At 46.2% G+C, this 24,298-nt stretch overlaps 1 protein-coding gene across 3 annotated transcripts; it reads right to left on the bottom strand.

The window, feature by feature from the left end:
• Positions 1 to 21,688: 21,688 nt before the first annotated feature.
• Positions 21,689 to 23,978, bottom strand: Gpr12 (G protein-coupled receptor 12). 3 transcript variants are annotated; one of them, XM_087579412.1, is made up of 2 exons: positions 23,683 to 23,978; positions 21,689 to 22,643 (listed from the first exon to the last, which is right to left on the bottom strand). In XM_087579412.1, the coding sequence occupies exon 2, from the start codon at positions 22,553 to 22,555 to the stop codon at positions 22,028 to 22,030; it is 528 nt and encodes a 175-aa protein (XP_087435538.1). In that variant the 5' UTR covers positions 22,556 to 22,643; positions 23,683 to 23,978; the 3' UTR covers positions 21,689 to 22,027.
• Positions 23,979 to 24,298: the final 320 nt, after the last annotated feature.

Here is a 24,298-nt window from a genome sequence, read left to right as displayed (position 1 = left end):
TACCATTGAAACGGGTGGCAGAGGAATCAACCTGCACATTCCACATGATCACTGTGGACAGCAGGGGGATGCTTACATGAATGTCCCCATGCAGGTCTGAGGGACCCACCAAACAGAATGTGTCACGGATTCGGGGGTGTCTGTCAGTATGACGCCTGCTGAGAAAGTGTAGGGACCTGAGTTCGAATCCCCAATATTCATACAAACATGGTATGCCCGTGGGCATTGGATAACCTATAATGCCTGTGTACACTGGATACCCTATAATGCTCATGGATTGGATACCCTATATGCTGCTGTTTTGTTTTGTTTGTTTTCAGCTTGAGACAAGGTAGGGCAAACTGGAAAGAAAGAACATTAGTTGAGAAAAGGCCACCATCACATTCGCCTGTAGGCAAGCGCGTGGAGCATTTTCTTCATCAATTCTCTAGATGGGGTGGTCCAGGCCACTGCGGGCAGTGGCACCCAGGACTGGATGTTTGGAGAGTTCTAAGAAAGTTTGAACAAGCCAGTACGCAGTGTTTCATCATGGCCTCTGCTTCGCTTCTGGCCTTCTGGTTCCTGCCTGAGTTTCTGCCTTGTCTTCCCTTCATGACGGACAGTAACCTGTCAGGTGAGGTAAATGCTGGCTTTTCTGAAATCGTTTTTGGTCAGTGTTCTAAGACAGCAATAGAAAAGAAAACTAAGACACCCTAGCATCAGACGGGGCCCCCTAGCTTACTGCTCAGCCAGTTTTATAGATTGGTGAGCACTGGATTCAGAGAGAGCCTAGCTCAACAAAATCTAAGAGTAGAAGGATCAAGGAAGAGTCCTGATGTCAAACTCTTGCTTCCACCCACATGAACATGTACATGAACACAAACACACAAGCACACACATACACATACATAAACCACATGTACACACATATTTTTACACACACACACACACACACACACACACACACACACACACACACACACTCTTAGGGTTTTACTGATGTGAACAGACACCATGACCAAGGCAACTCTTATAAGGATAACATTTAACTGGGGCTGGCTTACAGGTTCAGAGGTTCAGTCCATCATCACCAAGGCAGGAACATGGCAGCATCCAGGAAGACGTGGTTCAGGAGGAGCTGAGAGTTCTATATCTTCATCTGAAGGCCGCTAGCAGAATACTGACTTCCAAGTAGCTAGGATGAGGGTCTTAAAGCTCTCACCCACAGTGACACACCTACTCCAACAGGGCCACACCATCTAATAGTGCCACTCCCTGTGCGGAGAATATACAAACCATCACACACACACACACACACACACACACACACACACACACACACACACACAAATAGAGGACTGTCACGCCCACCTCGGCCGGCAAGGAAGACGCAACACGGTCGGATTCTTCTCAACAGCCTTTATTGCAGGACCACCTCTTTGCTGATACGGGGACCTTGGGCGGCAAAAATGCTCGCCTTATATACACAACAGGCTGTGGCTATGCTAATTGTCCTTCAGGGATTGGCGGAGAACAAATCACCTCACTAGCATGGTACCGTCCCGGCCAACTGACACCAGGTGCAAAACCTGTGCATGCGTAGTACCGTTGTTCACCACAGGAGGGCGCCCTACAGAGGACTGCCCATTTCAAGTCACACCTCTAGCAGCTCTTAGCAACTGTGATTAACTGTCAGGAAGGTAGTCAGAGATGATCAATGGAGCTGAAACCAGAGCATAGAACTGTATAGAGAAACTAACCCTGGAATGCAGTGCTCACACAGAGTCTCACTGTGTAGTTCCAGCTGGCTTGAAGTTCACCCTGAAGCTTGTGCTGCCCTTGATCTACAGGTCCTCCCATTTAAATTCTTTGAATCGGTGACTCTCTCAACCTGTGGGTCAAACGACCGTTTCACAGAGGTCACCTAACACCATCAGAACACCTGTGTGTGTGTGTGTGTGTGTGTGTGTGTGTGTGTGTGTGTGTTATGATTCATAGGAATAGCAATATTAGAGTTATAAGGTAGCAATGAAAATAATATTATGGCTGGGATCACCACAGCATGAAGAACTGTATTGAAGGGTCACAACATTAGGAGGGTCAAAAACCACTGCCCTAAATGGCAGGATTACAGGTGTGTACCATGATACCCAACTCCCCCCCAAAAAAACCCCAAACTTGTTTATCCTTCTGGCAAAGTGTTCTCCAAGACCAGAGATGCTTGGGTCATTAGATGACTTGGCTCTGCATATGGGTTTGTGGACACCTGGGTTAAAAGACTAGACAGAGAACATGGGCTCTATAGGGCAAGGGAGAACATCTGGTTTTAGTACAGGAAAGGGGTTCATGAGAAGGTGGTTCCCAAGGCCAGGCTCCAGGGAAGACTTTGCAGTGACTGTCGAAACATAAAGTGGGTTGCTGACACGTGCATGGGATCTTTCTCATCTCCTTCCTGAGATCTCTTACATAGTACAGACACTGGAACAGAGCTGGAACAAGATTCACTCTCCCCACTGCGCCCCAGGTTACAGAAGTAGTAAATCTCTGGTGGGAAGGCGATCCTGACCTGGCTGGCTGCCTACCAGGTGAAGAGACCGTGATTGCCATGTCTTTGACCACGTTAACTAACAAGACCTTCTCGACATACCTGGAAAGGTAATGTGTGGGGTGGAGACAGTGTGCAGAGGGATCTGTACCTTCCTTGCTAGGTTTTAGTAAACCCATTTTAGTCAATTTTTTTTATTGCTGTGAAGAGACACCATGACCAAGGCAACTTATAAAAAAAAAAGCATTTAAATGGAGGCTTGCTTCTAGTTTCAGAGGGTGAGTCCATGACCGTCACTGTGGGCAGCAGGTAGGCAGGCATGGTCCTGGAGCAGTGTCTGAGAGCTTACATCTGATCCATAAACAGAAGTCAGAGAGAGAGAGAGAGAGAGAGAGAGAGAGAGAGAGAGAGAGAGAGATATTGGGCCTTGCATGGGCTCTGGTAAAAGTTTAGTCCCATTGACACACTTACTCCAAAAAACACACACCTCTTAATCCTTCCCAAAACAGTTTCGCCAACTAGGGACCAAGTCATTCAAGTCTATGAGCCTATGGGGGCCATCCTCATTCAATCTACCATACTAACTGAACTCTATAAAAATTCTGTGAAAGCATAAAGATGGGCTGGAGAGATGGCTTAATGGTTACAAACAATGGCTGCTCTTGTGGAGGACCGGGGTTTAAGAACCAGCACCCACAGGGTGGCTCATAACCATCTGTAAACTCCGGTTCCACAGGATCTGATGCCCTCTTCTGGCTTCTTTGGACACTGCCTGCACTTTGCGCCCAGACATAGGTAGACAAAACACCCTGTCTTCCTCAGGGCTACGGAACAGAACTACTGGAATGAAGTCACACACACACACACACACACACACACACACACACACACACACACACACATAATAAGGAGAGATTTATTACAGTAGTTCACAGGCTGTGGTCCAGCTCGTCCAACAATGGATGTCTTCTTATGGAAAGACCAAGGATTTGGTGGATGCTCAGTCCACGAGACTGCCTCAGTCGTCCCTATCTGGTGCTAAAGTCTGAACGAATTCCTACAGAGCTGCTTGTCTCCATTGAAATCCCAAAGCAGGGTCTAACACCAGAGAGAACAAGGAAAAGCAGGCAAAACACGAAAGCTCCCTTCTTCTGTGTCCTCTTACGTGGGCCTTCACCAGAAGGTGTGTATTGGAGATGAAAGGTGAGTCTTCCCACCTCAAACGATCCGATCAATAAGATCTCTCACCAGCATCTGGACGCATGCGTGTTAATTGACTAGAGATGTAGTCAGATTGGCCACCAAAATTAGCCACCACACACCCATACACAAAAAAGGTAAAAGAATTATTAAAACAAAACAATCTAAATGTGAAGACTGGAATGTCCCTCTAGGTGGCGACCTGCCTCGTTTCTTCCCTTAAAGCGTTGAGTCAGCGCGGCAGGTCAGGGATTCACCCAAGACCTATAGGAATGCAGGTTCACCCTAAGATAATGTACTTTTATTTTTCAGGAGTCCCCACCTCCTCCTCTACCCACGTGCAGTAGAGTCCCCTCAAGTCAAGCCGCCACAAGGTTCTGCACGCTCTGCCCGTCTTCCTGAGAGCCGAGTTTGAAAGGCAGAGCTGTCTGTTTTTTCTCTCAGTCTTTTTCATTACGATGTGGCCAGATCCTCGATGTGCTTTTAAACTCTTTGGGCTTCCTCTTCCTTTGAAGTTTCACTTGGCACCAAACAAACCCTTCCCTGCATCCCTAGTCAGAGTGACGAGGACACTGGCATCCTACTAAGCTGTCCTTTTTCTGCACTTCATCCATTAGAGGTTCCCCACAGGGCAGTTGGAGGGTCCAACAAGGAGCCAGAGCCCCCGATTTAGGGCAACCCCTCCTTAAGTCGTCTGCAGTCCCCTCCTCCCCCCCACACACACATCAGCGAGGAGAGCGGAACCAAGAATCCGAGGAACTTGCTGCGGTCCCGCATGGGAGGCAACACGAGCAGGATTTCATTCTGTGCCTCTTGGAATCCACCCGCTGCCCCTGACGGAGCAGGTACTCTCTAGCCCGAAGGCATATAAGTTCAGATGCTCTGTTAGGACTAGTTCATACTTGTCACATCTTATAGTTTTACATGAATTCGGGGGAATTTAAGTTTCATTGTTGACAGTAGTTCTAACAGGAGCTCCTCCTCCTGATCCACTCACTCTGTAGAGATGCTGTGGTGAGTTTTTCTCTGCACGGCTTTGTGCTCCCAGCGGATCACATGCAGGCAACCATCAGGAGATGTCTCGGATCCGCGAATGGAAACCATACAGGAACGCCCACATGCAAGCACAAAAGCACGAATGCACACACACACACACACACACACACACACACACACACACACCACACGCAAGCACGCACAGACTCCAGTTAACTTTAAAACACCTTTACTAATTCTAAACCTTCCCCTGCTATCCCAGGTCCAGTGGGGAAGCAGCCAGTAACTCCTTACCCAAAAACTCACATGACTGGTTCGCTTTATCTCCTGCTATTAATGGGTCCCCTTCTTCTCCCCCCCGCCCCCGCCCACCAACCCCTGCCCCTTCTATGTGATTCTCTTTGTCCTATGCAAGCAACTCCACCCAGTACACAACCATTGGGCGCTGGCATCTTTATTGATCGATCAAAAGCCAATTGGGGGACAAGGACCTCAGTGTCTGTACATGGAGATTCGAACACCAGCACCAGTCTCCAACATAGAGGTAAAGGCTATCAAGCAGACCAACTACCTCCTGGTGTAGCAGGGCCCCAGACCTTAGCACAGCTGACTCCACGACGGTAGTACCATTCATTCAGGCCACCCCAAGAAAGGCTTGAGGCTACACTGGGATACCAAATACCCAGTGTAGAAAACAGCCGGCTAATAGAGACTAAAACTCATTGGCTAAGATCCATATCCAAGCAGTCTTCTCTGGTGAATACTGAGGTGCCTTAATAAAAATGGAGCACAAAAATAGTCACTTCCATCAGCTGTGACAGTCCAGGACAGGCGACCCACTCTTCTGAGACTGCCAATGGCACCGAGATCCAAGATCTCCCCGTTCCGTTAAGAACGATCATGGTTGAACATCTGCGTGACAGTGGGAAGACACACCATGCTGCATTTCTGTGAGTATGCAGAAATGAAAGAGACCTGTAGATGACGGACCCTCCTGGACTCTGTCAGTGTTTGCCCCCTGCCGAGCCTCGCTGATGCATGTGGAAGCCTTTGTTCTCTTGAAGGAACATCCTGGCCTTCCTGTCCGCCATAGCGGGTAGCTAACACCTGAATGCTAGATCTTTTGATCTCAGCTTTAGTTTCCATTGTGCTCTGTCTCTCCATTGTCTTCCGCTCAGTGGTTGGGGTATATACTCTGTGTACCCAGTAAAAGCTTTGACATTCATTTTCTTGAAACATGAGTGACCCGAGTTGTGTGTTTCTTCTTAAATCTCGCAGGCCTGCACCTGGTTCTCAGTATCCTGGCGATACAGGCATCGTCATGTGGAACTGGCTTGAGGCTTCCACTCACACAGGGAAGAGCCTATCGAGTGTCTCTGTCCGTCCACCAGCACTGTGGTGTGGTGGAGTGGCCCAGCCGCACACCAAGCACCTTGAGTGACTTGTGTGAGGTCAAAGGCTGCCTTGAATTTCCAGTTTCTGCAGATCTGCACGAGGTCACTGCTCTGTCTGAGAAACCCTTGGGACAAGCACTTCGTTCTTTATTTCTGCCTCAGGGTCTTCCCTCTCTGATGGCCAGTCTGGCATGGCTCAAAGCGAGTTCCAGAGTCGAGGTGACCAACGCACTTTAAGATGGTCTCAGCCTCGGGGCTGGGGATTTAGCTCAGTGGTAGAGCGCTTACCTAGGAAGCACAAGGCCCTGGGTTCGGTCCCCAGCTCCGAAAAAAAGAACCAAAAAAAAAAAAAAAAAAAAAAAAAGATGGTCTCAGCCTCAATGGAGAGTGTGGCCCTCACTCTGAGACTACATCCTTCATCTAGAGAATTTTCAAGCTGTGTCATAAACTGCGTTTTTGATCTTAAGACAGGGTCTCACTGTGTAAATCTGACTGGCCTGGGACTCTATGTAGACCAAGCTGGCCTCAAACTCATAGCAATACCCCTGCCTGTGCCTCCTGAGTGCTGGGATTAAAGGCATTCACCACCATGCCCATACATTTGTTCATTTGTTTGTTTGTTTTTTTAATGTCTAGGAGCTATTAATCAAAATTCTCCATTGTAATTCATAATTTTACTTTCTTACTGGTTTTGTCAGAGTTCTGACTTTTATTCATTTCCTCGAGAAAAAAAAATGTCAGGATTAGGCTTTCATGACTTCTTTGGTATTTTTCCCTTAGGTCCCTTATGTATTTTTTGCCTTAATTCTCGCCTAATCCCAACTTCTTTCTTTGTCTTTATTTTTTGTCTATATTTATTTTCTAAGTATTCCTTAGAGAGATTCCTACTACCTCAGTTTTTTAGCCTCCTTCTTTCCTAGCATAAGCATTTAATATTTCCTTCCAGCATGATGCTCTCTGCACCCCAAATTTGATACGTCACATTAAATTATATTTTAATTTGATGTGCTATGAGATTTTTGCCTACATGCATACATAAGCACCACATTCCTGCAGTGCCCACAGAGGCCAGAAGAGGGCATCTGATTCTATGGAACCAGAGTTACAGCTGGTTGTGAGCTGCCACGTGGGTGCTGGGAACCAAACCTGGGTCCTCTGCAAGAGTAGCAGTGCTTTTGAGCCATCTCTCCAGATGTAATAATAGTAACAACAGCAACAAAAACAATAGTAATCCACTAATTAACAACCAACAATTATTAATTATTAATTGAAATTAATTAATCAATATTATTAACAACAATTAATAATTAACTATTGGCTAACAATTAAGCATTGGCTGACATTAATAACTATTGGTCAATAATTAATAATCATCTGTTGACTGTTAATTAACAATCAATTAATTATTAATTTATAGCTGGTAATCTATTACCATCAATAATTTAGATGCTTATTAAGCAATATCAATTAATAATCAATAGCTATTATTAATCAGCTTTATTAATTATTGATTATTTAATTGTCAACAATTATTTGGTATTCAATAATTGTTTAAATTATTTCTGACTTCTATGAGGGTTTTTTTTTTTTCAGGGTCTCTTTGGGAAACTAGTGCTTCACTTCTAAGCTGGTGAGAGCGTCTTGGGTTTCTGTCACTGGTTATTCTTCAGTAAGAAAAGCCATCTGTCTGTATGGCTTTCATCCTTGGAAACTTTTGAGACTTTAGCATGGGGTGAAATGCATCAGCAGGCCTCAGAGGGATCTGTCACTGCTATGTCCACTAGGCAGCATTCCCCAGTGACTTACAATAATTTCTATGTATCTAGTAATTTGAAGTATCTATGTCTCTAACGTCTGAGAAGTAGGTGTGGGGTGGGGGGAGGGGGGAGCAGAAGAGTCCCACAGTGATAGCTAATTTGACTTTGTACCTTTTACCCCACAAACATTTCCCTTTTCTACTTTGAAGCTATATCCTGTCGCAGATACAGTGAAGTCATTTTAGGCCAAGCTCTGGGGTGGGGGGTGGGGCTTGTGGGAGGCCAGCCTGCTACTGTCTCTTTCTCTCAGCCTGCTGACCTGGTGTGGAGATGCTTTGGTAACTGCTGCTGGGGCAAAGGGCTCCTGCACCCCAAAAAGCTGTAAAGATAAGCGCAAAGAACATTTGTTTTAGAGCCAAATACGAGAGACCACGGCCTAGGAACATTAGGTTACTGCGAATACCATGTTACAATATTGTAACAGTTTGGCAATGTTTTTATAGTAACGGAGCAAAGAAAGCAAGAGATGTTGGTAACACATTGGTGCGGAACATCTGGTAGCTGGAAAGAGTCTCAAAAGACACAGTTAGCTGACATCGAATCACTATGCACGGAGAAGTGTGGCTTGAGTTGAGGTTTGATCTTTTTAGAAGCCCTCTTCCACCACATCTGGGCCCTGCTTCTCCCGTAATCAAATGATACTGGTATGAACTGTGGGGATGGTGACCTCCCTCCCAGAGCCATGAGCAGGCATCTGCTTCTGCTTGCTGGGGGCATTAAACCTCATTGGCTCACCCAACTCCAGAAATCCTTATGTACGTCATGTGTCCAGGTGCCCAAGGAATCCAGATAGTTACAGGAGGTTGTGAGCTGTCCAATGTGAGCACTGGAAACCAAACTAGGATCATCTGGAAGAGCAGCAAATGTTCTAAACAGCTGAGCCCTCTCTCTCCAGCTCCCCAAACAATTTATTACAAAATAAAATGGAGAATTTTGCTTAACAGCTCCTGGACATTAAAAAAAAAAAAAAAACAAGCAAAACACTCTGGGTGAGCATGGTGGCACGTGCCTTAAATCCCAGCACTCAGGTAGCAGAGACGGGAATCCGGAGTGGGCAGACGCTCATTCTATAGGGCACGTGCAGAGGTCAGGGAAGCACTTGCAGAAGTCAGCTCTGTCCTTCCTTCTATCTTGTGAGTCCCAGATATCAAACTCAGACCGCCTGTCAGGTTTGGCGACAAGTACCATAACAGCTGAGGCATCTCACTGGCTGGAGATTGTTTGTTTGTTTGTTTGTTTGTTTGTTTTTACCTATTCACTTCACATCCCACTCACTGCCTCCCTCCCGGTCACCTCCTCCTACAATCCTTTCCCCTCTTCTTCTCCTCTGAGATGGTGGGGGCCTCCTGGGCCTTTCCCCCCACCCTGGCACTTCAAGTCTCTGAGAGGCTAGGTTATGGTAGAGCTGGGTGTCTCAGACAAGGCAGCCCAGTCAATAGAACGTATCCCACAGACAGGCAACAGCTGTTCAGATGGCCCCTGCTCCAGTTATTTGGGACCCACATGAAGACCAAGCTGCCCATCTGCTACATATGTGCAAAGAGGCCTAGGTCCAGCCTGTGTATGCTCTTTGGTTGGTGGTTCAGTCTCTGAGAGCTCCAAGGGTCCAGGTTGGTTGATTCTGTTGATCTTCCTGTGGAGTTCCTTTCTGCTTAGGGTCTGCAATCTTCCCTCCTATTCTTCCATAAGAGTCCCCACTGTTTCGCTGTGGGTGTCTCCATCCGTGTGAGTCAGTTGATGGGTGGAGCCTCTCAGAGGGCAGCCATGCTAGACTCCTGTCTGTAAGCATAACACAGTAGCATTAATAGTGTCGGATTAGGTCTTGCTCATGGGATGGGTCTCGAGTCAGGCTGGTTATTCTTTGGCCATTCCCTCGGTCTCTGCTCCATCCCCTGCATTTCTTGTTGACAGGGTAAGTTTTGGGTGGAAAGCAGAAATATTCTTAAACTGAGATAATTCTCAGAGGGGGAAATCAGAATTCATTTTCTGGAGTACATGAAAATATTATTCATTTGCTGCTTCACCCGCATGCACCACACACATCTTGGCAGATTTTTACAGTCACGTAAATTGATTTCTGCAGCTGGGGTTGCTGCTTGGTGGTAGGGGGTCTATCAAGTTTGGCTCAGAATCCTCCTGCTTTAGGTCCCCAGATCAGGAAAGGAACATGGAAACTATGTAAACTAAAAAGTAACATATAAAATGGAAGTGTGTGGGCTGGTGAGATGGCGGGCGAGTGGGGAAAGGCACTTTCTGGAAAGCTCATAACCTGGTGTTATCTGCAGAGCTCAGGGCATAAAAGGAGACAGCCAGCTCCTGACCATCACAGGTGTGCTGTGACGGGTGTGCGCACACACACACACACGCACACACATGCACACAGGCACACACACACACACACGCACACACACACACACACACACAGGCACACAGGCACACACACACACGCACACAGGCACACACACACATGCACACATACACGCACACAGGCACACATACATGCACACACACACACACGCACACACACACACACATGCACACACACGCACACACACACACATGCACACACACACGCACACACACACACATGCACACACACGCACACACACACACATGCACACACACACACACGCGCACACACACACACACACAGGCACACATACACGCACACAGGCACACATACATGCATGCACACAAGCACACACACATGTACACATACACGCACACAGGCACACATACATGCATGCACACAGGCACACATACACGCACACACCACACACACACGCACACACACACATGCACGCACTCGGGCAAATGCAATAATAATATAATATAAATCAAATCATAAATTAAAATACTTGCAATTGCTTATACAAAACCATTCCAGTCAGATTCTTGAAACAATATAACAAAAAAAAAAAATGCATGGCCTTCTTAAGGCTTCTTCTTTATTTTTTATTGTTTTCACTTTTTGTTTTTTTGCCACAGGGTTTCTCTTTGTATCCTGAGCTGTCCTGGAACTCGCTCTGTAGACCAGCTGGCCTTGAACTCGAAATGCATGTCTCTGCCTTCCCAAGTGCTGGAGCTAAAGGTGGGCACCACCACCTCCTGCCACTATTCCCAGTTTTAACGATTTATTTATTTATTATATAGCTGTCTTCAGACACACCAGAAGGAGGTATCAGACCTCATTACAGATGGCTGTGAGCCACCATGTGGTTGCTGGGATTTGAACTCAGGACCTCTGGAAGACCAGTCAGTGCTCTTAACCACTGAGCCATCTCTCCAGTCCCAGCTATCCCGGGTTTTAATGATACTTTCTCTCTGCTGTTAAACCAGAGGTCTGGCTTTTTGCTTTCCCCTTGTTACCAGAGACTGAACCCAGTATTTTGCACATAATAGGAGAGCCCTTGTCCCAAACTCTTGCCACTTTTCCTTAGACCCTCCTGGTCTGATGTTATCTTAGCCACCAATCCCAGGACACAAATGGTTCTGGGCTAATAGCATTGCTTCCAATTCTAGCCTCCCACACATCCCTCCTCCCCTGACCCATACGCTCCCTGTCATCTGACCCTCACGAGTCCTTGGTCACTACTCTTTCCCGGAATTTGGTAGTAAATGAAACCTGTGACACCTGGAGCAGGTGATAAGGGGTTGACTCCACTTACGAATATCCACAAACACATAACAGGCGTGTTTGCAGTAAACGTTGCCAGAAGCCTGCTTCAATTTAAAGAGCCACAATGAAGATCTTAAACTCGGGGAAAAAGTTGTCTCAGAGGTTGATTGACAGGGGATAAGGGAGCCTGGAGTCTCCCCAGGGAGCCAGCTTGAGCCCAGTCCAATTCTGCATCCCACATATCAGAATAAGCAGCTCCAGGCACAGCTTATGAGAACAAAGACGGATGCCTGACCTGAAGCAGGAACCAGTGGCCCTGGCCCTCAGCCCAGAATTGTCACCAGGAATGTCTCCAGGAATGGTTGTGGTTCATTTTACTTTGTACGAATTAATTCAATTTGAAGGGAGAGTGGAAGGGAAAAGCTGTTATTTTTAAAGGGCCACAGTGAAATTTCCAGTTACAATTATCATCCAAAGTGACGGTTGCTCCAGACTTTTCTATTGCATTGATTTGACATCTCTGTATGTTAAACGTTTCTTAAAACAGATGGAGTATCTATCATCAAGCTGGTAGGATGATAAGGGAGACCAAGAGGCAGAAACCAGGCTTCCAGAAATAATGTTGCTGGGTTTACTGTAAGGATAATCTCTTGGGGCTGGAGAGATGGTTCAGACGATAACAACACTGGCTGCTCTTTTCAAGGACCTGGGTTCAGTCCCCAGTCCCCACATGGTGGTTCACGACTATCTGTAATTCCAGTTCTAGAGGATATGACGCCACCTTCTGGCCTTTGTGGCACTGCATGCACATGGTACATAGATATACATTACAGATAAACCACTTATACACATAAAACATTTTAAACATTTTTAAAAACAATATCTTATAGCTATCTCCATGAAATATTTAGTTCTTACCTAGATAAGTTCATCTCAGCACAGCAGCTAACAGCCAGGTATGGCTTTTAAATGTAAGTGGGTTAAAATTAAGCACAAATAAAGGTGACAGTCTTCAACTATTCTGATCGGTCTTCAAATGCTCAGTAGCTACAGGAGGTAAGGGCAAGTTTCCCTAGGTGATGAATAAGCAGAAACGAAAGCTGGTCAAACTTCCCTTCCCTTTTAATAACTTATGTTCATTGGTGTCTTGCCTGCATGTATATTCAAGAGTGACGGATTCCCCTGGAACTAGTTACAGTCAGTTGTGAGCTGCCATGTGGGTGCTGGGAACCAAACCCAAGTCCTCTGAAAGAGCAGCCAGTGCTGTCAACTGCTAAGCCACCTCTGTAACCCCTGGTCAAATTTTTCAAATGAGTCATCTGGCTTCAGTCACTCTGGACAAAACATTCTAGCTAAAGTTATAGATCCAAAATATTCACAAGCATTGCCAAGAAAAAAATTCACTAATTATCAAATCTATTTTTGAAAAATAGAATATAAAGATGCAAGTTTGTAAAAATTGAGTGTGTGTGTGCATGTGGTATGTGTATGTGTGTGTGCATGTGTTTCATTTCATAACCATGTTTCATTTTTTTTATTACCAAGCCTAAGTGAGTGCACACACATGTGCACACATGCATATATACACAGACATACATATGTACATATATGCAGACATACATCTACACATGCATATGCAGACACACCCACCTACACATATGCACATAGATACATATACATAGAAACACATGCATGCACACCAGACACACATTTAGACAGACATACATATATACATTTATGCACACATACATGTACACATATGCACAGACACACATGCATGCACATACATACACATACACACATGCACACACATAGACACACTTCATCTGTATGGTCCTGCACCATACCACTGTCCCTGAGCTGGGACTGTCTTTGGAGAGGCTTCTCATCCTTCTACATCTCTCTTTGGTCCTTATCTGTGATGGGAAAGCCTATCAATATATACCGCCTGGAATTGCTGAAATGATTACCTGAGATCTGGATGTCTCACTGAAGGATGAACGCGAGCAATATGAGTAATTGATAAGCCTTGGGGACCGAGTAATGAAGGCAGTACCAATGCAGCCGCGGTCACATTAGCCACGGAAAGCAGCATCCAAGCAGAAGTGTGTCAATTCAGGTGCTTCTGGACTTAGAACGTGGCTATGACTGATAAAAAGGGGGACCGTATACTGTATACTGATCTATCACCTGCCTGTACTGTGCATATTACAATTTTTTTTGCACCTTGTCTCACCTAATATTGAGAGGGTTTCACAGAGCATGCGCACTTTAGCAAATCAGAGCTTGCAGGCTGGGAAGAAAATGCCGGTTGAGCAGGAGGCAAGGAAATGACAGCGGGTTTAAGTCCTGGGCTCCAAGCCCATCTCCGGGATGACTTCACATCTTAGAATGCACATCTTAGCTGCTCACATTAGGAGAGCAGGGGAGGAGCCCAGCCCCCGCCTCCGTGGCTGAGACCAAACCTCACAAAAAGAGAGTAGCTTCCATTTTGAACCTTTGGAACATGGTCTCTTGGCATCAAGCTCTTCTTAGAGGGAACTGTCCAAAACAGTATCTGATCTGAAGGGTGAAGTAAGGGTGCTTACTGAAGACACCAGGCTTCAAAGCTAAGTGGCAACGAGTACAAGCCAGCTGGCTGTACAACCCAGAAAACCTTCGCCTCGAGTCTGCTCACCGCGGCTGCTTAGCGCTCTTCCTGGACTATAAATCACAGGGCCGTGAGGCTGGCATCAAGGTTGGTGAGATGGTACAGTTCTTCCAGGGCTCTGTAAAATACCACAGGCGTTCTCCTGGCCCAGGCTCGCCAAGATGTCGCCCCCCAAATCACTATGAAGCTACGAGAGTCCACACCCGTGCACGTCCACGCATTCACGTGTACAGCATCTCCGGCCTAGAGAAGGCAGGTGTGGGTGGACAGAAGATGAGTGGACAAAGTTCAACTGGAATGTCCAGCCGCTCTCAGACAGCGGGAATGAAAAAGGACCAGCCTCGGCAGTGCCAATGGCTCTCACTGCCAAGTTACATTCTGTCTGAGGGACGTCAGACATCGGGTGACAGTGGCACAGAGCTCATGGCAGCTGGAGCAACACCCTGCAAGCAGTAATCAGTGTGAGCAGGAATCTTCAAGCTGATACCACATTCATCTCCAAGGGCTGCCAGGCACTGGTGTGGCAGAATGGCTCCAGAGGGTCCCTATGGTACTGAGACGTTAATGTCGCCAGGAACCTTGTCTGATGGCAGGATTCAGCCCTTCTACTAGTGAACATCAGAAATACCTGGGCTGCTCACCGTGGATCATGGAGCCCCACTCTCTGAGTTTTAAGCAGTAAGTCTGGGGTCAGTCTGCAGTATCCCTGGAGTGTGTCCCCATGAAATGGTGGCGGCGGTGGTGGTGGGCCACCCTCAAAGAGCCTCTGTTCAGCACAACACTAAGTAACTCATTATTCTCTCTGCCCATGAAGTATTCTGTTAGTGAGTGATGGTTCCCACGTTGAAGACTTGATGCCAGGAATTGTTCAAAGGAAGAATAAATAACAAGGAACAAATAACCAGAAATGCATATGTTAAATAAGAAATAAATGATTTAGATAATTGCGGGTGAATTTCCTTAAGGAGAAAACAATAATCTTCAACAACTATTTTTTTTCAAAGATTTTTAATTATGTGTGTATGTGAGGTTATGTGCACATGAGTGCAGTTCCCACAGAGGCCAGAAGAGGGCACCCAATCCCCTGGAGCTGGAGTTTCAGGTGCTTGTGAGCCAACTGACATAGTTTCTGGAAAAGAACTCAAGTCCTCTGGAAGAGCAGTATATGACCTTAACCCCAAAGCTATTTCCCCTGCCAACCTCAACACATCTTTTCAAGTTAAAAATGTGACTCTAACTCCTGGGAATAGGAAGTGTCTCTATCCCTCCAGACACTAGGTCCAGACAAAACAGAATTCTAATGCAGTGAGGAAAACCAGAGCTTGGGTATATTAAAAAACTGCTTCACATGAGGGAGAATTCACAGTCTCAGTTTACAAAAATACCTTGACCCAGATTCGTGTTTGATTTGGAAAAATTCAACTTTACTGGTTCCTTTCCAAGTAGTAGACTGTCGAATTCAAGAATAAATTTACTGTAGTTCAAATGGCCTGAGAAGGAGGCTAGAATTGGATCAGAAGCCCCCCCATATCTCTCTCTCTCTCCCTCTCTCCTTTACCCCAATGACCTCATGATGTGTGTAAAAGACTGGTCACTGCCCCTCCCTGTGGGAAAAGCCACTAAGTAGGACTCCCCTAGACTCAAAATATGTTGCTTGGTTAAGAAATACAACTTCAGGGGGCTGGAGAGATGGCTCAGTGGTTAAGAGCACCGACTGCTCTTCCAGAGGTCCTGAGTTCAAATCCCAGCAACCACATGGTGGCTCACAACCATCTGTGATGGGATCTGATGCCCTCTTCTGGTGTGTCTGAAGACAGCTACAGTGTACTCATATACAAAATAAATAAATAAATAAATAAAAGAAATACAACTCCAAGCTTTACTATAAATTCCATAAGTCTTTTTGTTTTTTATTTGTTTGTTTGTTTATTGGTGGTGATGGTGATGGGGTATGTATGTATGTATGTATGTATGTATGTATGTATGTATGTATGTATGTATTTAAAATGATCTGTCCAAAGAGCCAAATACCAAGACAATCTGTGCCCAAGTGAAAATTTTCATTCCTCCTCTAAACTTATTTTCTAGTGAAAAGTCTATTCATTGGTGCCCAGCTCTAGGATCCAATTCAGGGAGAGAGAAGGAGGTTCTTGCTATGTAGCCCAGGATGGCTCTAGACTCTGTGAAGCTTCTTGCTAATTAACCCAGGATAGCTTTAGACTCATGAGTGTCCCAGGCCTGCACTTTCATACTGAACTTGAAATCTAGGGGGAAAAATGAGATTCAAGCCTGGTCTCCATAGCAAGACGCTGCCTCAAAAAAACAAAACAAAACAAAACAGCCAAAACCCAGAAACAAAACAAACACGCACACAAAAACCTCGGTCCTTTTTAAAAAATGTTTTCTACAGAGGAAATATTTAATCCGTGTGCTGGCATTCACCTCACCTATTGGCTTTAACCCACTTCTGTCTGAGAAAGTAAAATGAAAACCTCTCACTTCTTCGGACAGAAAGGAAGCACAGTAGATCAAATGTTTTGGATTAAGGTTAATAGAATTTTTAATGCGGCAGGAGGAAAGGTTACATAAATGTCAAATGGAAGTGAGATGGCTTAAAATGTCTTTGATGTCCCTACCAAGAAAGACCGCTTTGCAGTGAATTCAGCTGGAGAGCTGAGCCCAGAGAGCAAAGGTTTTCATCTTAATTACCCCCAAGATAAATTCATGTGTGCAGCACCTGAACACAGACACACACACACACGCACACACACACACACACGCACGTATATACACAAGCACATACACACACATGCACACACACACACACATGCACACACATGCATACATACACATGCACACACACATACACACACACATATATACACAAGCACATACACACACATGCACACACACATACACACATGCACACACACACACATGTATATACACAAGCACATACACACACATGCACACACACACACACGCACGTATATACACAAGCACATACACACACATGCACACACACACACATGCACACACATGCATACATACACATGCACACACACATACACACACACATATATACACAAGCACATACACACACATGCACACACACATACACACATGCACACACACACACATGTATATACACAAGCACATACACACACATGCACACACACACACACATGCACACACGCATACACACACACGCACACACACACACACATGTATATACACAAGCACATACACACACACGCACACACACACACATGTATATACACAAGCACATACACACACATGCACACACACACACACACGCATGTATATACACAAGCACATACACACACATGCACACACACACACACACATGCACACACATGCATACATACACATGCACACACACATACACACACATATACAAGCATATTCACACACACAGATGCACACATGCACATGGTGAAGTTTCTAGAAATTACTGCCTTCAGACCATGACAATTAGATCATAAGCAGCAAGGTGCTGACAAGTAACCCAGGAAGTCCCCGGTCTTCACGGCTACATATTGGGAAACTCTAGGAAAGGTTTGAGGGTCATGTCCTTTGGACACACTCTGTTTATTCCCTAACCCTCGTGAGAATAAATACTGCAAACATGTGTTTATTGAATGGTATTTACATATTCTATTTACATTTTTGCCAACATCGAGAGTTTGACACTTTTCTTTGTGAGACTCCAAAGTGTCGCTTACAAACTCTCAACGACAGAATCAGTGCAAGCCGGTGACACGCTCAGCCATAGCCAGGACCCAGGGTCCAGGATTTTTTGCAAGATTCTCTGGGGATTCCTATACCTCTTAAATATGAAACATTCTAGAGACATTCTAGACACCCTTATTTCCCTTCGTTGTTTTCTAGAAGGCAGATAGGTCTGCTAATTTAACTCGCAATATATGAAGCTATTAGAACATCCTCAGTTGAATGGTCCTTAAAAGTTCAAGGGAGATCTCAAGGTCCTAATTGAACACCAAGACCATTCCAGTAATTACCGCTTTCAAAGGGGACAAGGAAGCAATGGGTTTCAGTTTTACACTGCCGGGATCCGGAAGCCAAGACTGTAAACAGGGTTCAAGATGACACCAGAGTAGTCACTGGTGTCCTGTGTGTCCCCGCTGTGAAATGGTGCACTATCCACCTTCAAGTGGCGCATATGGAGATGGTGACGTCAAAGGCAAGCAATCTTTTAGTAATAGATGAGCAATTTTTCTTTTAACTCCAAGGAGTCTCCGTTCTACATTTTTTGGGTCTGAACTATTCCTGACCCCCATCTTCTTTCCTCAGCACATGTTTCTATCCTGCTCCGAATCCTGGGGGGAAATCTATGACTGTTTCTGCTCCCCAACTTGGATCTTTGATTTAGGTGTCTAAATAAAGATGGCCCTGGCCCCCATCTCAGCTACCTCGAAGGGAGAAGGGCTACTCCACAAGTTGAACAGAGCAGGGGTATGTAGCTTAGTAACAGAGTGCTTGCCTAGCAAGTACAAAGCTCTGGGTTTAAACCTCAGCAAAGGAAAGGAAAGAACAGAGGGGAAACCAACTTGACTGAAATAAAGGAAGTCAAAAAATAAAATGAGACAGATTCAAGTAGTCGCCACCTGGGTAAATGATAAATAATCTGGACTAATTAAGGAGTCTGGTAAAATGGTTAGATTGTCTAACAAATACAACTATTTCTAATGAAAAGTAACTGTGGTTACTTTTGGTAAGTAGTAACTGTGATTATCTGGAATAAAAGATTCCCTGGTGTCCTAAAGTGTCCTGGAATGACAATTTTCCATGACATAAACACATTTAAACACACACACACACACACACACACACACACACACACACACACACATTCATATCCTTATCCACATGCGCCTACATTGAAATGGGTGCCAATTTCTTAGTGGTTATCCTTATTTAAGACAAGAAACCTTGTAGGAAATAACTTGTGTTCAAAAACTCTTCACAATTCAAACAGTAAAAACTGAGGGAAAAAAACCTTTCAAAGGAAATCAGGTATTTATTAAGAACATGGGTCAAAAGCAACCGCTGGGCCAGCAAGATGCCTGAGCAGGTAAAAGGCGCTTGCCACCTCTGGCCTCCATACTCGTACCATGGTACACGTGCGTGCACACACACACACACACACACACACACACACACACACACATACACAAACTAATTAATGTAAGAAAATTTAAGCAGCCACTGTATAAACATTTATACCCCGTGTATAAGCATTGTATCCCATATACACAAACATTTATGCACATTGGTTGTTGGTTCACATGTGATTTTAAATGGGAACCTTTTTCTTAATTATAGAACCCAGATTTTGTGACAGTGACATTCAGAGGCGGCTTTCTTTGGAGTGAGGGATCAAAGACGACATGATGAAGGGGCAGGGAAGGAACTACGGAAAACCTGCCTTTAGTTCTAGCTTTTGAAGCCTCAGCCTGCTTCTTCGCCTCTCTCTGCAGCTCTGGTTTTCTCACCGCAAACGTTTGTTTTCACAGTTATATTAAAAAAGAAGAGAAAAGGAAAGGAAAGGAAAGGAAAAGGAAAGCCTGGTAAAACAGGAAGTGCAGGGTTGAGAACACACGTGGGCCCAGCAAAACTGACCGTTCTCCTGCATTCCCTACCACAGTTTTCCAAATGAGAGCTCTCACCCCCAAAAAGCACCATCTGTTGCTTTAAGGGCTCATTATGTCTACACTAACTCACTGGGTCCGGAGAGAGGGCTCAGTGGTTAAGAGCACTGACTGCTGTTGCAGAGGACCCAGGTTCTATTCCCAGCATCCACCTGGTGGCTCACAACCAACTGTAACCTCAGCTCCAGGACAGCTGGATACTCGTGGCCTCTTGCTGCACCTGCACATGTGTGCAAGTGAAACAAATGCATAAATAGGATATTGAAAGAAAGAAAGAAAGAAAGAAAGAGAGAGAGAGAGAGAGAGAGAGAGAGAGAGAGAGAGAAAGAAAGGCTCAGCCTATCCTTCCTACCAAGCTCATCCTGATATTTAAAATAAACGTTTTAATGCTGTCAGCTGGATTGGGGGCCATGTGATTCCCTTCCTCTCGTGCAGCCTTGATTAGCCTCAGAGAGGAGATACGGATTCAAGGAGAAAATGTATTGTCACTGGAACCACTTGGGAAGCAACTTTGGAGGAGTGGGTTTGGCCTGCAGGCTTTGGAAACTGGTCCTAAAATCACCAGGGGCATACTGATTGGGACAAGCCTTTGAGGGAGACCTATTACAATCTCCCACCAAGGACCCCGAAATACTGGTCTTGAGGTGCTATTCAGGAATACTTTTTTTTCCTGTATAGACACAGCCACGAGCCCATTGAGAACAGATGGACAGTGTGTCTACGTCTGTCTGCCTTGACAGAAAATGATGTTTGGACAAAGTGATCTTGTACAGTGTTTTAAGTCACTTCTTGTAGGAGTTTACCAGCTAAACCTTTGCTCTCTGAAAGCCGGCGGCAGAGTACTTGTTGCACTGAGGATGTCTTCTGGTGAAAGGAAATTAAACTGTTCACCAACAGACATGTGGGCATTCTTCTTGGGCACACACAGGACACAGCTGGGACACACCAGTCACGTTAACCGGGCATGCCACAGACCTAGTTATCAAGAATGGCGACCACCTGCTCCAGTACCCACATGAACCAGAAAAACTCCCATTTATAATACTTAATTCATCTTTTTTTTTTTTGGTTCTTTTTTTCAGAGCTGGGGACCGAACCCAGGGCCTTGCGCTTCCTAGGCAAGCACTCTACCACTGAGCTAAATCCCCAACCCCTACTTAATTCATCTTAAGCAAGGATAACAATGCATTTGTAGACAGAGATGAGAAAAGTGATGTTCGTATATTTCTTAATAGTGTTGCACCCATTTATTCTCTCAGAACATATTAAAAATAAATATAATCTACTTTTAATAGATACCATTAATATTTTCTCTCTTTTCTTTTCTCTGAAAACCACTAAACTGGAGTTTTAACAGTCACAATGGCAAATCTAATCAGTGCTATCTTGTATGCAATTGGAAACATTTTTTTTTCTTTCATGACTCACTTTGGAAACTGTATTGAAAACAGTGACTCTTTTAACTCTGGGTTTAACCTGGCGGTATTGCAGTCGGTGGTCTAACGACCACGGTAACCATGCAAACCAAACTGTAGCACGGAGAAACTGCAAAGTGATTCTGACGAGCAGTCACTACTACTGAGAGTAGAGAAAGAATAAAGGAGCTCCTGCCCTTTTTATTGGTCACTTTCTATGGAGTTCATGGAAATAAACACGAGTCCTCCCAAACGTAATTATGTAAACTATTTTGGTCATATGAAAAAGCTCCTATCCTGTTAGATACATATAGAATGGAAGGTCTATCTTGATTTAAAAAACAAACAAACAAACAAAGTTCAGAAAAAGCAATTCCTTCTCCAGTTTCCTTTAAAACTGATTTATTTTCAAGTCTAGGTTAAAAATCCTGAGACTTGTGTATAATTTTACGGCCACATGAGGTGCCACTACACCCTCCAAACAAACAAACAAACAAACAAACAACTCCTAACTCCCAAACCAAACAACAGAATGCTAAGCCGAGAGGTTGAGTTTTTTAAAACACTGGTAACATGATTTCCACTGCCAACACTAGTCTAAAAGATGTCGTTGCTTCTGCCTGTGAGATCCAGTGCAAAGAATTTAAGGGGAGGAAGTCACCGGCTGCCCTGGGCAGTGGGGCGCTTAGTAGAGCCAGCGTCCTGTGGGGAGAACGCTGCTACACATCGCTGGGAGAGCGTGCTCTCTGGGACAGCGTGTTAGGGATGCACCCACAGCAGATGAGGCAGAGGGCTTTCTGGATCTCTTGGTTTCTGAAAGCATATATGACAGGGTTGATGATGGAATTGTACGTGGCGGGCAGGAGGGTGGCGTAGGTGTAGATGGAGGGGTAGGTGTAATCGGCGATCAAGGAATAGAGGGTAAAAGGCATCCAGCAGGCGGCAAAGGTCCCCAGGATGAGAGCCAGGGTGGAGATCCCTTTCCGGGTAGTCACGTAGTGCGACGTAGCCAGGAAGTGGTGCTGCAGGGCTATCTGATGGGCGTGCCTCATCACAATCTTACAAATCTGGATGTAGAGTTGGAGCATCAGTGCGAACATGAAGAGGAAGGAGATGGAGAGAATGGCGGCGTTGTTCTTAGTGAGGGGTCTGACCACGCTGCAGGTGGACTCGTCCCTCAGGCAGTTCCAGCCCATGACAGGCAGCAGCCCCAGGCAGATGGAAGTTCCCCAGAGCATCACTAGCATGACATAGGTAAAGGTGACGGTCCTCTCGGAGTGGTACGTCAGGGCGTAGTACAGCGAGAGGTAGCGGTCCACAGTGATAGCCAGCAAACTGCAGACAGAGGCAGAGAAAGAGGCGACAATGAGTCCAATTGTGACCAGCTTGGTGGCTTCTGACTGAAGCAGGTAGGCAAAAACAAAATTGATGATGAGTCCCAGACCAGCCAGCAGGTCTGCAAGAGCCAGGCTGCCTATCAGCAGGAACATGGGTGCTCGCAGGCTGGGGCTGTGGAAGATGATAAGGACCACGACGGCATTTTCACAGCAGATGAGGGTTCCTGAGCTGCACAAGACAATGTCCCAGGGGTTGACAACGAGCTCGGGTTCTGACTCCACAACAGAGCCCTGGGAGGGGACAGCGGCTGAGATGTTCTCCGGAGTACCAGCTTCTATACAGTCCCGAGGCAGCCCGCTTAAATTGACCTTCGGGTCTTCGTTCATTTTAACCCCTGTCCTCTTCAACGGAAAGACAGGCTTTTTAATGTTTGGGTACAGTAGGGTGCCAATCCAAGATCATGCAAAACACACAGAGACCGACAGACAACCCTGGGCTCAGATATCAGTGTCAAAATGCCACGAGCTTCAGGAATTAGAAACAAAAGCTAAAGTCTGCACGGATGAAACCCCACAACCGAAATGCTGTTTGTCACTGAGGGAAACACGGACCAGGACTCCCCGAGGCGGCACATGCACCCCAGCACACTCGCCAAGACGCTGGGAACCGACATTGGCTAATTGCATCTCCCAAGCTGAAAACCAACAACTGTTTGACATTTGGGCAGCTGAGAGAGCACCGCCCAGCAGCCACAAGTCTGCAGGAGGGTGGAATATTTTAAGGGCCTCAAACTCCCACCCTTCCCAAACATACCCCACGCGCGTGCACACCCCCAAACACACCTCCAGACTTAAACAAAGGGGTGGGGTCCCAGCCTCTCCCGTGTGCACGGATCAGAGTGCAAGGGCTATAAAAGGTAGGTGTGTACCACAGAGGTGGGTGCCCAAACAGACAGAAAGATATGCATGCATTTGGCGCCGCTCCCCTAGCAGCAGAGACGCGCAGCCTGCGGGGCAGGGGGGTCATCGGGGGTCACCTTGGCACGCCCAGACCGAGGGGGGGCTCCTTCGGTGCTGCCGAATAGCGAGGGCCACCCGCGTGGCACGTCCGTGGTGGCGCCCGCGGCAGGTGAGCTGCGTCGCTCGCGCCCGGCTCTCCGCCCTGCGCGCTCCCCGCCCGGCGCGCATCCGCGAGAACCCCACGAGGCTGCGCGCGCCCCCGCAGGTCGCAGCTGCGTGAGGGGCGGGAGCCCGCCACCGTGGACGCCCGCCTGCGGCGGTCATGCCAAGACCCGCTCGACCTGCAGGAGAGCCTGGCGACCTACTTTGTTCCCGTGGCTTCCGTGAGGCGTCCTAGCCACTGGGGTTCGGCTTCTCCCCTAAATTGCCGAGTTCAGGGCCAAAAGAATTGTAAACGGAGGGGTTTTCGGGATGAACTGGAGGAATGCGGGGTAAGCAGGTTCGGGCTGGCGGAGACTTCCAGTAGCCAGCGTCTCCCTCTCTCAGTTGGCCGTTCTGCAAATTATTGTTCTCTGGGGATGTTCGCTTAACTGGATAGGAGCTGCTGCTACTTGGATCGCCCGGTTACACTTATTAAGCACTCCTGGCGCCGTTCGCGAGTGGAAACCATTTAGGGCGTTCTTGAAAAAGCTT

The sequence above is a fragment of the Rattus norvegicus genome, chromosome 12 (genome assembly GCF_021556685.1).
Source record: "Rattus norvegicus strain SHRSP/BbbUtx chromosome 12, alternate assembly SHRSP_T2T, whole genome shotgun sequence".
Lineage (NCBI taxonomy): Eukaryota > Metazoa > Chordata > Mammalia > Rodentia > Muridae > Rattus > Rattus norvegicus.
The sequence above is the reverse complement of the archived record's forward strand: the minus strand, read 5'-3'. Positions and strand labels throughout refer to the sequence as shown.